The 14,930-nt window shown below is 40.2% G+C and overlaps 1 protein-coding gene across 3 annotated transcripts; it reads right to left on the bottom strand.

The window, feature by feature from the left end:
• Window positions 1–320: 320 nt before the first annotated feature.
• hps5 (HPS5 biogenesis of lysosomal organelles complex 2 subunit 2) lies at window positions 321–14,833 on the bottom strand. 3 transcript variants are annotated; one of them, XM_071497040.1, is made up of 23 exons: window positions 14,559–14,833; window positions 12,377–12,506; window positions 11,930–12,040; window positions 11,706–11,770; window positions 11,360–11,552; window positions 10,396–10,523; window positions 9,971–10,189; window positions 9,818–9,889; window positions 9,590–9,678; window positions 9,122–9,300; window positions 8,527–8,685; window positions 7,846–8,005; window positions 6,421–6,538; window positions 5,865–6,011; window positions 5,649–5,717; window positions 4,966–5,549; window positions 4,199–4,319; window positions 3,964–4,113; window positions 3,770–3,889; window positions 3,326–3,439; window positions 3,102–3,208; window positions 1,289–1,580; window positions 321–814 (listed from the first exon to the last, which is right to left on the bottom strand). In XM_071497040.1, exons 2-23 carry the CDS (start codon window positions 12,482–12,484, stop codon window positions 754–756), a joined length of 3,366 nt encoding a protein of 1,121 aa, XP_071353141.1. In that variant the 5' UTR covers window positions 12,485–12,506; window positions 14,559–14,833; the 3' UTR covers window positions 321–753. The 3 variants fall into 3 exon arrangements, with proteins under 3 accessions (XP_071353141.1, XP_071353148.1, XP_071353133.1); XM_071497047.1 differs by lacking the exon at window positions 14,559–14,833 and adding an exon at window positions 13,809–14,138; XM_071497032.1 differs by lacking the exon at window positions 14,559–14,833 and adding an exon at window positions 12,979–13,769.
• Window positions 14,834–14,930: the final 97 nt, after the last annotated feature.

Here is a 14,930-nt window from a genome sequence, read left to right as displayed (position 1 = left end):
ATTACATCCCTGTTTATCCAGTCATATAAAATATGAGCCATTTGTGTGAAATTTTGTAATAATTGCCGTGTGAAGTCTTTAATAATGGCTAAAAAGTGTTTTGTAACACACTGACCTTGACCTTTGACCATGAAAGTCTAATCAGTTGGTCCTTGAGTCCAAGAGGACATTTGTGCCAAGTTTGAAGTAATTCCGTCAAGTTGTTATTGAGATATTATGTCAATGAGAATGGGACTGATGGACAACCTGAAAACAATATGCCTCTGGCCCTGGCTGTCGCCGGTGCGGAGGCATAAAAAAACAATAAAGAGAACATGATGTTTCATACGGACAGTTTTATTCACATAATATTACTGGTTAGAACATTTCACTGTTGTTACTGACAGTTCATTTTTTGTCATGGCAGTACATGAAATATTTGATTTACTGTACATGCTTAAACTCAATCATTAAAAAAAGAAAAGAGTAGTGTGATGATACCCTGAACATCCACCTGAATATTGATACACTTGGCAAGTAAATGGAATGAAGAGGATAATACTGGAAAGATACTTGCAAAACAAATATGAACCAAAAGTTATGAAGATAATACTGCTTTCACTGGGGGGATAAATACCTCCATTTGAGTTAGAGAGCTTTGTAAAACATCACAGTGCATAAATTAAGCCACAGCTTTAACAGCAGTTACACTCACATTACATACAGTGTTAGTTATCTTAGGGAAGCTGCTGTCCACACAGCGCTGATCTGGAGTTAAGCATGCTGAGACCACAGGAACCGATCGCAGCGCTCGAGCATTGTCTGGATCATGGCCCTGAAACAAAATCACAAGAAATAGAACTGTACTGTCTTGCTCTCATCAAGGCATGTTATAAAAAGGGTGATGTATCTGAATTTTCCTTCAACATAATTGCTCAATTATGTTATTTTTTATTCTAAATTTGGAGGGAAGGTCCACTATGTACATCTACATAAGCTTCTTGACCTCTCCTGACACATCTGTTACAATTATGTCATCTGCTTTGATGCTGTTTGTATAGCATATAACAATAGCATATCACTGCTATTGATTTCTAGGCTTGGAAGGATAAACAGAACCAAACTATGTCAGAAAATTCCCAGACTAACCAGAATGCCTGATGGAGATTTATGCATTTATGTTTGCTTCAGAGTTTTTTTAAATCGAAGTCTGCATTTAGAAATTTGTCTTAAAGAAATGCTGGAACTGCATCCTGTCCTTACAGGCTTATAACATTTTGATGACGTGGTATTCAGCACTCTGACCCACCTCTGCCTCTTCTCAGTGACTCTCAGGAGGTCGCAGACCAGTTTGGAGTGGGGGGAAAGGACCAGCTGCACCCCACACTCTTCCAGGACAGCCAGAGCTCGGTCAGGTCCGGCTGTCCGAGCCAGCATCAGGGTCAGGTTCTCTAGGCTCATCTTGCCTCCGCAGTCTTCTGAGCTGTTGGACCAGCTACTCCCATTCACACCTGCAACCTGCTCTGAGTCTCCAACACTGCTGCGCTGCTGGGACAACTGGATCAAGAGCTTCCATTCATCCAAGGTCTGGGGCTCAACACCTGGAAAATTACAGAGAGCCAGGGCAGATGTTAGTCTATGATCTAGTCTATGGTGTTTTTTCTTCTTTGTTTCAATCCACTTTTTGAGCTGTAGTCAGAGTATTTAACCTATCAGTATTAAATTTAGGTGGTTGCCAGATATACATTTCTTGATTTACAACTACATGCTGACTGTCAGCACTGACAAGTGCTTGGATCAAACACTGTACCAACTGAAAATAAACCTCTGAAAGCTAAGACAAGTGAATTAAGAAAATTTGTGCCATCAACCAGTTTTCTCGTACTTGGAATTTTCTCTTAGGCATTCACCAGTGGTCCAGACCTGTCATACGAGTCATGAGCAGATAGCCTGCCTTACTCTACAGGAAGAAACATACATGTTTCATTTATAAATTACAGTGGCTTAATCTGAATGAATTTGAACCAAACTGATTTTATTTAAAAAAATATAAAACAAACTTGCACGATAATACATGATATTCACCATCAGTGTGGTGTGCCAGTTTACTGAGAGCTTTTCTTAGATTTTAGTATTCTTATTGACATTTCATTGGCACAGCAGCTGATACATTTCACTAGCTGCTCTCGCTGCCTCAAGGTCTCTCTGCAGGTCACTGTCCAGAATCATCCTCTGCTGCACCACAAAGTGTAACATCACCTACTTTAGGATGTAATGTTCCTGTGTCTAATATCTCAGTGACTGTTGTCCCCTTGACTGACAGCATGTGACTTTATTTCTATCAGAGTTTTCCAAATGTTTTGGGTCCCTTAATACAACTACTGACTTTGCTAAATTTGTTATGTCACTAGATTTGGAGGCTTCCAGCGTGAAATTCTTTACTCTTGCATTACATTTTTGTGAATGAAACTTTCCCCACACAGTTACTAAAACAGGCAGGCTTATGAGGCAATTTTAGGTGCTTTGATTAAGCTAATAATGAAATCTCAAAAACATGCACATCCGCATGAACAGGTGGAATTCATCAGGCTGAAACAAGCAATGAACAAAAGGTTTGTGCAGTTAAAAGAATTTGGTGAATCTGATTTAGGACACTCCTCAAACCTCAGAGAAAAAAGTAACAGAATTTTAGGACAAGAATACGAAAATGTTCTTGCATGAGGTCCCATGTCACTTTACACAAAGTGTAAACACCAATGCTAAATTGGGGGAAGGACAAAGCTAGGTTCACTCATGTTAAACTGTTATCAACCAACATACAGTACTTTTATTTCTAAAGTAATTTGTGATGTGTGATAATAACTGAAACAAGTTAAGACCATGGTGAACCCATGTCTTGTATTCTGGTGAGGTTATAGTACATAGCTGATGTAAACATGCTGCACTACTTCTGTATCGTGTGTGTGTGGGCACTGGATTTCAATGCAGCAGATGTGTGGACTTCAGTATGTATCTCAGTAACTCCTGACAGTCTAGCCAACTCTCCTCTCAGTTGACTGGAGATTAAAATTCTCCTTCTGGCTGAAAGAGTGTAAGGAAAAGATTCTGAGAAACAGTTTTACCCTCAGGCTCCTCCAGCAGGCTGATGTCATCCAGCTGACAGATGGTGGAGAACGCCTCTGCGCGACGCTGCAGCTCACAGCAGAGGTAGAGGTAGCCTGTCCAGTACCTATACATACACACATTATAAAAAAGGTTAAACATGACACTGTAAACTCACTAACAAACATTGCCATCAACAACAGGATACAGCATGTTCTTCATAAACTAAGAACATTAGAGGTACCCGTGACTGCGGCATGTCTCTGCCATCTTCTGCTTGGAGGACAGGTCTGAAGGGAGACGAATCAGCAGAGACAGGAGGCGTCCGTAACCCCAACTGAAACAATGTGAATGCCACCTGCAACAGAGGTCACATGGCTTCACACTTATAATTATTTGTTTAGTTTCACTTCAGTATCTTACAGTGTTTTGGCCAAAGTAGAATCCAGTAGTGAAACATACCCATGATAGCAGCTTTGTTCATGTCAATCCAGACAGAATGATTTTATTTTTATGTTCTTATTTGATATTTAGCCTCAGATTTGTACAGTCAACTTGCTGAAATTTGAGTAAATGTTAAATAAAATATTATTTATATACTTTCCACACCTGCATGCATCATTTGCAATGATACTCAAAGGCATAGAGATGTTATTTTGCATTTTATCATACATTATCAGAACCAAACCTGGGCTGTCCATCAGGGGTTAGGGTATCACAGTGTTGAGGAGCATCATGGGTAAGTGCCAGCTCCAGCCAATCTTGTCTCAGTGATTCAGGTTCAAGAAGGGACTGCAAAAATGTCAACCTAGAAAAAGAAATGAATGTAAGATCTGGCCAGAAAAAGAGTTGTCTTTTGTTTTTTTTAATATGAAGAAATACCTGTGCTCCTCAGTTCGTGATTGGACCAAATTATCCAGGTAGGCCAGGAAGTGGCTTTTCTGAGCCATGGTCATTACATCAGCAGGAGTTATTGTAGGATAGAACTGGGAAAACGAGCGGACAGCCGCCTCCCCGTGCTTCCCATACAGCCTGCACAATAACACAGTGAACTCACTTCACAAGGTCCTTCACAGCTTAAATATTGTATGTAGATGAGAGAAATGCAGGTACTGACCTGTGTAAGTGAGCAAGGAGAAGAGGTGCGCTCCAGGGCTGCAGCTCTCTCAGACTGCGCAGTGATCTCAGTAGATCACCTCTCTGAATAACCTCCACCACTTTACTGGACTGAGTGAGATCTATGGAGAAAGAAATGAAGCAGCTTTTCAAAATCACTAAAAATTAAACTAAGAGACTATCAGAGATTAATATAATGTGAAATGAAGATGAATGGAGATGAAATACTTATTCATAAATTGTAGATGCAAATAAATACAGTCACAAGGATTTATGTTTATGAAACTAAACTGATTTATTTCTGAAACCAAAAAAAGTTTCTTTTAGTTGTTTGAGGACCTTTAACTCAATTTTGAAGTATCTCTATTAATTCACATAAAGCATCATATTTATTATTCTACTTTTATTGTTTTTGTTAATTCATTTTATCTTTTTTAATCAATTTTCATTTCAAACAGGGTCAGGCCAAGACTGCCTTTTTGTCTCTTCTTAGGTGTGTTTTCAGTTTTTTTATTCGTAGACTATTACAGTACAGGTAATTATCTTCCTGATCAACTTGATTACTTCTGGTAATTATCATATCACTACTACTAATTATTATTATTTGTAAGCATTATATTAACATTTAAAAACTATCAGTTAATAAAATAAAATAAAATAAAATAAAATAAAATAAAATAAAATAAAATAAAATAAAATAAAATAAAATAAAATAAAAGATTAAACCAGAGTGGGTATGGTCAAGAACTTTAAGAAGAAGCTTCTGACCTAGCATGGCCTCAATGAAAGAGCTCTGCACCTCCGGCTGCTCCTGGTAACACAGCAGACACATTCTTCTCAGACGCTCTTGATCCAGCAGAAAGAAGTAACGGCGCAGGAAAGTTGTGCAGCCCAATACTTGTTCATTCTCCTGGTTTCTAAAGCAGCTCAGCTCTGTGTATAACGTGGCCAGCTGGGTGAGATTAGCCAACAGATCTGATGGTACTGGTTTGGGGGATGCCACTCGCACAGGCTCTGGAGGGCTCCCATTAGATACTTCAGAAACCTTCTCAGTGGAGTTGCATTGGTCCTCTTGCTCTCTGAGCTTAGGGGACTCTTCTTTCTTCTCCTCTGTAATGCTCTCTGCTGCCTCTCCTAGTGAGCATGAAGACTCCTCTGGCTGCTCTGAACAGGAGTTTAGATAATCTTTCTCCCATCTCTCCTCTGCTGGTCCATCCTCGCTTGAATCACTGGCAGCAGCTGACCCGAGATCTGCAGGTCCTAGTATTCGCTCCAGCACCGGCAGCCACTCCAGTAGAGTTTCTCTCAGGCAGGCTGGATCTAGTAGCACCAAAGGATCTTGGATCTGGGAGCTGAATTTGGGAAATTTGTAATATGTATGAGTATGGGTTCTGAAAAAGATTATGAAATCCTACAGTGGTGATTCTAACACAATGCAGAGCAGTGCTCACATAGTTCGCTCTGTTGCCGATCGAAGTTCCCGCATGTCGGCCTCCGTGCTTGGCATTTCATCATAAACTCTGTAACAACAAATGTAATTGATTTGTTTTCTTTTTAATGGTCTATTCACAGCAAAGCTAAAGAGTGTTAGATAAAAGTTTGACCTAAAGTCATAGAAAAGAAGAAATTGGTGCGGACTAATTTCTTCATGTGTTCTCTGTACTTACTCATTTTCCATTTCTTCTGAGTATGCAGCTGTGGTGGCTGACATTTCGGACTGTCCGCCTTCTCTGAATTCAGACCTCTGCCAGAGTTCAGAGTTCATCTGGAGGGTGTTGATCTTCTCTGTTGTCTTCTTAACAAAGCTAGAAACACTGTGGAAGAGAACATTGAATCAAATAAAGTCGAACAGAGCTACAAAACACGAGCCATTTCATATTGATGACTTATGACAGAGTGTAATGCTTAGAGATGAAATCTGCCACATGCTCTTTGAGCATGTAGCATGTGAATTTAAAAAAACACTAGATGTGGGTCTCCAGTAAAAAGAGGAAGTAAGCCATCTTAAAGCACAGCTGCACTTGAATAATAGGGTATTGTAGGAGTTTCAATCCTCAGAAGAAAAAAATGAAAGAAGTACAAACCACAAATAATTTCATCAGAGTTCAAATATAATCCAAAAACTCAAAACTACACAGTGCAGCTGCATGGTTGCATGACATGTGCACAGTCTTCTGTTTAAAGCTGTTAGCATGTCTATCCTTCATTTCTCTGGATGTTCACCTGTCTCTGACGACCTGCAGTGCGATGCGAGGGGGTTTGGGGCGGAATGAGAGGGGGAGGTGGAACTGCAGGCCTTGCTCAGATCGCTCAGCCTCCAGACGCTCACTGCTCTGTGGATCTGAATAAAGATGAAGGCAAGAGCCAGAAGAAAAACACAGATGGATGGAGTACTGGAGGGGAATGATGACAGGGAGAGAGCAAAATGCAAGCAGATGGCGCAAAGGTGCGAGACGCCACTATAGAGACAAAGTAAATCAAATGCTGCACAATACAAAAAATACAGAACCAAAATGGTGATAAATGTGTGATACAATGAAACAGACAAGAAACTCGGTGTTAACAATAGGGCAAAGTGAAGATTATATTCATAAAGCATGACAGTCATCAGTGATCATTCAGCTCTCACAGCAAATCCAGTGGTGCTGCATAGTGTTTGATTATATGATTTTATGTATTCAAATCAATCAAGAACACATCGATTTTAGTAGAAAACACACAAAAGGGTATTACAGACAGGTACATATGATTGTCATGACAGTAGAGATAGTCAAAGAGTAAAATTATTATCAGTCACGTTCACACTGATAAATCTTTCCGTAGCTAGAGATGCTCCAAAGTACAAATATCTTTTTTCCTCCATGTTTTTTTTTTTAATTATTCAGGTACTTTAATTGAATGGTAGCTATAAAACTGAAAATAACTTCACTCTCTTTTCACATTGAACTCTCAGAAGAGGCAGAGACATTTTTTCCTGCCGCGCACGCACACACACACACACACAATCATATTCATATATATATATATATATACATATATATATATATATATATATATGTATGTAGAGAGAGAGAACACAAAGCGAGCAAGAAGGAGTCAGACACAAAGAAAATTGTTAATGCTGGTAAATGTGCATTCTGGGTAATTTCTTCATTCTTATTTGTGCCTGTGTGTACTGATTAAAGATTACAGATTAAATATAAGTAAATAATAAGTACTTATCAAGAAGAATATAACACATTATGTGATCATTTTTAAATTGTTAGGGCAAATCAGTTTATGTAAATAAGTATTACAATAACCAAGCCTTATATTTTTGCAGTTGTTCTTCATGTGTGATGTCTTAAAAAATTAATGTACTTAATACAGGCAATTACCCTGCTGAACTTGATTCTATCTGGTGACTGTGACTATTACTACTAATAGTAAATATTATTGGTAATACTAGTAATGGGAGCAGTAATTATTATATTAACACTTTAAAACAACCAGTTTATTCATAGCACTAAAATTAGACCATCCTGAAGGGGCAGCATTGACAAAAAAACTGAAATTCACAATATTGTCTATGGATAGCAGACATTTTTATTGACAGCCATCTGTTTTTTTTCAGTCAGCTAATGGTAAAGAGCAACATCTGCCTCTTACCTTGATCCACCTGATCTTCCTCCTGTACAAAACTGAACTCTTTGAGCCTTTCCTCCTCTGACATGGACTGATTGATGAGGGAACTCGTCTCCTCATCTGACTGGCTTCCTCTGCGGCTGATCACACGATAGATTCCACAGTCAAGGACATTGAAGCTCTCCTGGATAATGACATACATGTATCTGATGACACTACACTCACTGCTGCATGTGTATTCAGATCAGCAGAAGCGGCGTGCTTCAGTTACAAAACACTCAGATAAATAAAAATGTACTGAATGCATATTCCTGGTCACAACAGAACTGTTTCTGTGTAAATCACAGAAGATGAAGCAGTCAAACCATGATGTATTTATTTGATGTGGAATTATTCTGGATGCCATGCAGCTCCATGAACCTCATAACGAGTCATGAGAGAGAAACAAGTCCTGGAAGAAATATTTAACTGTCTAATGTTTGGTGACTTAATATATACAATTACAGTTTAATTCTACTGCTAGAGCCTGCTTATCTCCAATTTAATATAACTGTCCTTCAATGACTGATATCCATAGCAACAGGATTCAATGGGTAAGTAAGTCAGTGGATGAGCACATGAAATGGAAGTGGGGTGCTAATCATTTGCATTTGTGATGCAAATAGCTTACAATATAAAGAGACATCTATATAAAGATTAACTCACATGTGAGGAGATGCTGCTCCTGCGGCTGCTAGAGGCGGAGTCCAGAGGCTCTAGCTTAGCGATGACTTCCTCCAGCTGCCCAATGAGCTCCAGGTGTGTGGTGGAACTGAGCTGGCACCTGAGATGTTCAAGGCGGTCGATGGGAATGGATTTCCTGGCCTGAATTAATAGTTAAATTTATGAATCCACCAACATGTGAGTTCAACACAGTGCACATGAGTAGACACAAGCCCTTACTCTGATTATAAGAAATATGGTTAAGATGTTTTTTTTTTAGATGTTTTTAAGTTAAACCCATGATATGCAAACTTGGTATTTTCAGATTTGTCACCATCTGCATACACCCACACCTATTGTTTGTTCATGTTTACCATGGAAATAATGCCTTGTTCCCTATGTATTCAAAGTGTAATATTGTTTCTTGGTCACTTCAGTTATATGTCAGGCACAGGAACAGGTATGATCTGTGCTTTATCCTCAGTAACACAGAAAGTCAAGAATTCAAATAAGCAGCTTAGCCCAGATAAAACTGGAATCCAGGTTACACGGTACACAGAGACGAGTCCAGCTAGCATGGCAGTAGCAGCCATCTTACCCTGCTGGTGGTGATTGCGTGCTGAAACATACAGCAGACGATAGCAGCCAGAGGCCAGGACTCCCTACGCAGAAGACGCTCAACACAGCGCTCTGCAGATAACATGGAGAGGTGGGACAGACGTCCGCTACCATGGAGACAGAAGAGCTCACTGCGGTAGACTGCGATTTCAACCAGGTCTACAAAACCAGAAAACAGGTTTGGATCAATTTATAGTTAAAAAGAAAACATAGGTACAGAGGGTATGTGTGATCATTGCTGAAATGATCACAGACAATTACTGCTCAATCACTGTTATCGGTAATAATACCAGGATGACATTACACTGAACTGCTACATCAACTAGGATCAACTGTGCAGCACAAAAATTGCATTTGCAGAAAGCAATAAAGAGTGTGTTTATGAACAAAATGTTTTGAGAGTTCAGTTATTCCACTTTTGACTTTTGGAGATAAATGAGCAAATCACCTTTGACTTCAGTCCACAGAAGCACTTGTCCATTCTGAGGTGTGAATATATAAATGGCTGAATCAGTCCAGGTCAGCAGGTTTTGGTCTCTAAACCAATAAATGAAGGGGTTAAATTATGTTGTCTCTCTTAATCTACATATTTGAGCCTTGTTTTCGATTATAAAAAAAGTGATTGACACTTCTAACAAGGGAGATAATAAAATACATAATGGATATGTTACTTTACCCCAGATAAAGCAGTTTAGGGAAGGCCATTGACTGTGGGCTCTTCTGCACTGGGTTGTAATGTGGCTCATTTCTGCGGGTAACACGGAAGAAAGGACAAATTAGCAACTTGGCCTTTTACACAACACAACATAAAAACAGGAACAATTAGTACCTGTAAGTGATGAGAGGTAGAGGAGGACAGCCCAGTAGCTGTTTGAACTGATGAGTGCTCAGAACCTCGCCATTAAAACTGGCCTCCCATATTCGAGACCCCGGCCGGGCACAGTAGAGCAGGGGTGGCTGGCCAACTAATAATCCCCTGTTCTGAGGGAAAAAACAAGCTCCGTATTCCCCATCACGCTCTTTATTTCCAACACGCCAGAACTTCTCCCTGAAGGCAGGTAAAAATAGAAATACACAACCGCTGAGAGATGTTCGACATGAAGAAAGGAGATTTTCATGAGTCACAAAACATCATCATTTTGACAGAGCTGTTTTGGGACAATATTTACCTATATGGGGGCATTAACATGGGTCCTCTGAGAGTCTCTGTCCCCATTAGAGACACAAGAGAGATGCACACACATTTTTACTCACCTCTCTGTGTCGCAGAGGTAGCAGCGACTAAGGGAAGACACAAGCAGGCGGCCATCTTGGTACCCAAGCTGAACCACTTTGGAGTCAACAGTGGTGACAGTCTGAACAGGGAAGATAACAAATGACCCCTGGACACAAAGAAAAAACATGAATCAGGAAAAATCAAAAAGTTCTAAATATAGAGGTCTGGGTGACAGGACTGGGGTACAGGAAGCAGAGGTGACACTGGTTCGTTTTGCTGAACCACAAGTAAGTGTCAGAAACAAAAATATAAAATATCAGCTATGACTTGTATATGAAAACAGCTTTAAATTGATTATGTTGTTTTATCAGTTACCATTAATTGTAAATGCTTGCAAGCCTGCCAACTGTTTTCCATTTTCCAACCGTAAGTTTTAAGACTGAATTCCAACCTTCCTGACTGGTAGTGGATTTCAGTTTGGGATGAAAAGCAACATAAAAAAGAAATAACAGCAAATGTGCCATGATGTACATGTACATAAGCTTAGGCACTCAGTCAACCAGCAATAAATGTTAACATCCACTCTGCAGAAATCACAGCTTTCTTGTAGCCAGTTAACTGTGATCTCTATTTTTGCTTTACAGTCTTTTTCCTCATCTCTTCCTCTCAGAGCACATATTAGTCAATCGCAACTTTAGTTTGTTGAACATGCCAGTAATAATCAAGTATCTTTTTTTTAGATCCTTAGTTAGTGGATTGGAGGTCTCTTTGATTGTTGACTGTTCACACAACAGCCTGTGAAGTTAGAGGCGTCAGAGAGTTCATTAACCTCTGTCACCTGGCTCAAATCAAGGCCTGCTGATTCAATTAAGTTCTGCAACTATACCAAACCACGAGTGGATCAACTATAAAGTGCCTAAACTTTTTCAAAAGCTATATTTACTTTATGTACATTTCTATTAACAAAACAGACAAGTTTCATTGTTAGTCAACTGACAATACCTTGCCCAGCTTGGAGGATCCTGCACGCAGATAGGACACCTTTCCTCCTGAGTCCCCAACAAAAACTCTGAGAGTGCTGGTGTCCCAGCAGAGTGCAGTGATGGCCTGACCTCTGTGCTCCCAGGACACACTGACTCTCTCTGGACGACCCCGCCGCTCCAGCTGCAGCTCCCACACAACCACCAGACCCTGACTGGACCAGAGACAAACACAGCAAATACTGGCAACACAACTAACTCAGAGATATGTGTTATATGAGGGAGGAAGAGGAACATTAGATGACAATGGGCTGTCTTGAGGGCAGATGAATGTGATGCATTTCGTTACTCTATAAACAGACTCCAACCTTGTCGCGACAGCAATAAAATCTTCATCATGAGGGCAACATGCCACCTGAGTGATAGATCCCTCCTGAAAAAGAGCAGACAGTGGATGGGGAGTTAACAGGAAATTCAGAGAAAGTGAAACATATGACCATTGCATTCCTTCTAATGTGCAGCTGTATTACCTAACAGCAGAACAACAGTTAGTTCAGTAGTTCTGCACAATAGGTACTCATGCACATATTACCTTATGAGTGAGGATGATCCTTTGTTTCCAACCCTCCCTCTGAATCAGGTGCAACCCCCCTGCTGATGTTCCTAATGCCAGCCATTTCCTTGACACTGCCAAACATGTACACTGTAACACAACAGAATCACATTTAGAGGGCGGGGACTCATCTCTTCATGCGGATACGTTGTTAGATAAACTTTTTTTTGTGATAACATGTTATAACTTCTGTTTTTAGTGCACCCACTTCTCAGTCTAGGACAATCTCAATTTTATTTATTAATATATATTTGGCAAGTACAAGGTATGCAACATTACATATCCAATAACTGTTTAAAAGTAAGGTAAATTCAGTCATTTCTCACTCTTCACTATGGTTAAGACATTAAATAAGAAGCTGCTATTAAATTATCTATGTGTGATTTTATTATAAGACTGATTTAGACATTTGATGGTGAAACCTACCTTCAGCCTGCCGGAGTCTAAACGCAGCGCAGACAGAAGTGGATCGAGGCAGTCAAACTCTGCCAGTACATGACTGTGGTTCTCTGGCACAACTGGTATCAGAGACATGTTCCCTGGTAATCTTCCACAACTGAGAGAGAATGAGAAAGTCAGTAGAGCACGACTTCAAGCATTACTACCCTGCTCTTTCACATACCACAGCTCTCAGCCATGTGGCATCACATGACTCTTCGTAAACTGACCAGTCATGACTTCACTTACACTGACTCCAGCCTGGTGAAACACCCCCGCATCAGACTTTAAGGCTATGTACACACTAATATGTTTTCGTTTTAAAACAAGTTTTATAACTTCTGCTTTGTTTACTTGTCTCTACTCCTTGTTTTCGTGCCACTAAAATGGAGACTTGTAAAACATTTGGGTGTGAAACAAACCTCACTTCATGGATGTGTTTTAACTTAGCAAAGTTTACTGATGTTTCTAATTATTATCAACAGAAGAAAGACATCGCTGTCACTAAATTAATTCTTTAGTTCACATCTGCATGAACAAAATTCTGTTTTAGGCTGGGGTTTATTTAAAAAAAAACATATCATCCCTACTGCAGTATCCTGGTCCTGGAGCTGTCAGTTATTATTGCCAGAAAATCCATTTGGAAAGGACCCAAGACCACCACTCAGCTCACACAACAGCATAGTTTGACTTCTGTTTTCTTTGTGGTTTTATGTGAACTTACAAGGAAGCAAAAGCAAAACCAAAGCTGTAGATAATTAAAGAAACCATATACTGTTAGTATTTCAGCATAAATGCTGGAAGAATGTTTTAAAACAAAATGTTTGAACATAAAGGCTTCTCAGCAATAAAGTAGTTGACACAAGAACCTCAGGAAAGGGTGAGAAGCAACAGTGACCTTTGACCTCTGACCTTCTATGTTATCACTACTGTGACTGCATTTCAGAATGCATTTCAAGTCTACAATGCAGAAAAAATACCTGTTGCACAACTACATAAATTATTTCAACTCATGCATTTACAGCTGCAACTAACAATAATTTTAATTCGTGATTAAGCTGGCAATTTTTTTAAAATTAATGTTTTGTCTATGAAATGACAGCAAATAGGAGGAGGGGCTAAAAACAGAAACTTTTTGCTATTTTTGCATAAAACATAAATAAAACACTGATTTGACTGTCAAAATTGTTGCAGGTGTATTTTCTGTAATCGACTAATTGATTAATCGTTGCAGCGGTACATGCATTAATAACATTTTTCTCTTGCAGTTCTCTTGCTACTTTTGACTAATATACAAACTGCTGGTTAGTTTAAACCACTTCAAAGTATCATACTTTGTAAACTCATATGTGGTGTGAACATAAAGCTGTCAAAACATGTGTCTCTGAATTGCTGTCGAGGAGAAGTGTAGTGGTTTTACCCGACGAAGGTCTGGTCGAAAGAGGAGCCGATGTAACGTCAACAGACGTTGTAATTAACCGTTAACATGGTGTTCTAATGTTAACGGTAACAGCTGTCAATCACAGCCCGTCGTTCACATTAATGTAACTAGGTAACGGTTATGACTCCGTCGGTTGGTTAGCCGGGTGGCTCATTAACGGTTATGACTCCGTCGGTTGGTTAGCCGGGTGGCTCATTAACAGTTATGACTCCGTCGGTTGGTTAGCCGGGTGGCTCATTAACGGTTATGACTCCGTCGGTTGGTTAGCCGGGTGGCTCATTAACAGTTATGACTCCGTCGGTTGGTTAGCCGGGTGGCTCATTAACGGTTATGACTCCGTCGGTTGGTTAGCCGGGTGGCTCATTAACGGTTCAGCTTGTTAGTACACGGTAAACTAACTATGTTGAGTTGCTGCGTCGCCATCACGACCAACTAAAACGGGCAACTAGATCGGCCAATCCATGGCAATCGGCATCACGGGACCCGTCTGCTGACACTGATGCTAAACTCTCCAGTCGCTACTACCAGGTCGCCAAAAGCTTAAAGACATATAAATATGAGCACAGCATGACTATGTTAAATATGTCTGAACGTTTGTTGAGGTTGTGATAAATCTTAAAACGCAGTTTAGTTCGCCACCTCGCCCCAGTGTCGTTATATTTGCAATAACAAGTTAGCAAGCGTGCTAGCTTAGACAGTGATGTTGCCTTTCACTCGCTGTCAACCTACCTGATGGTCGGGGTGACACTCCAGCATTACCGCCTGCAAAAGTAGACCAAACAGATTTCTTACATTCCCGGTTTTGTTGAGTGTTTTTGGAGAAAGTCAGCGGTGGGTCCCACGCCACTGACGGCGGCCAGCGGACCTGTCAGGGCTCCTCTCGGCTGGTATGAGGACACTTCCTGGAGGCAGCGCGTCGGTTCCCCACCGGCTGCGCTGGACGCTCTGGTTTGTCACAAAGAAAACTGAAACCATCTCGAACTATTATTCAATGCAGCCACGCATTTAGGAAAGCAACCTAAATACAGCTTCAGATGTTGTAGTTTTTAAAGTACCACGGCAGAAAAACAACTCCTCTTGTAAAAACTGAGATGAGTGACC

Source organism: Trachinotus anak, unplaced genomic scaffold (genome assembly GCF_046630095.1).
Source record: "Trachinotus anak isolate AG129_WGS33_773 ecotype Australia unplaced genomic scaffold, CSIRO_AGI_Tana_v1 ptg000002l, whole genome shotgun sequence".
In the NCBI taxonomy this organism is placed as follows: Eukaryota; Metazoa; Chordata; class Actinopteri; order Carangiformes; family Carangidae; genus Trachinotus; species Trachinotus anak.
Note: the sequence above shows the minus strand (reverse complement) of the source record. Positions and strands in the feature narration are given on the sequence as shown.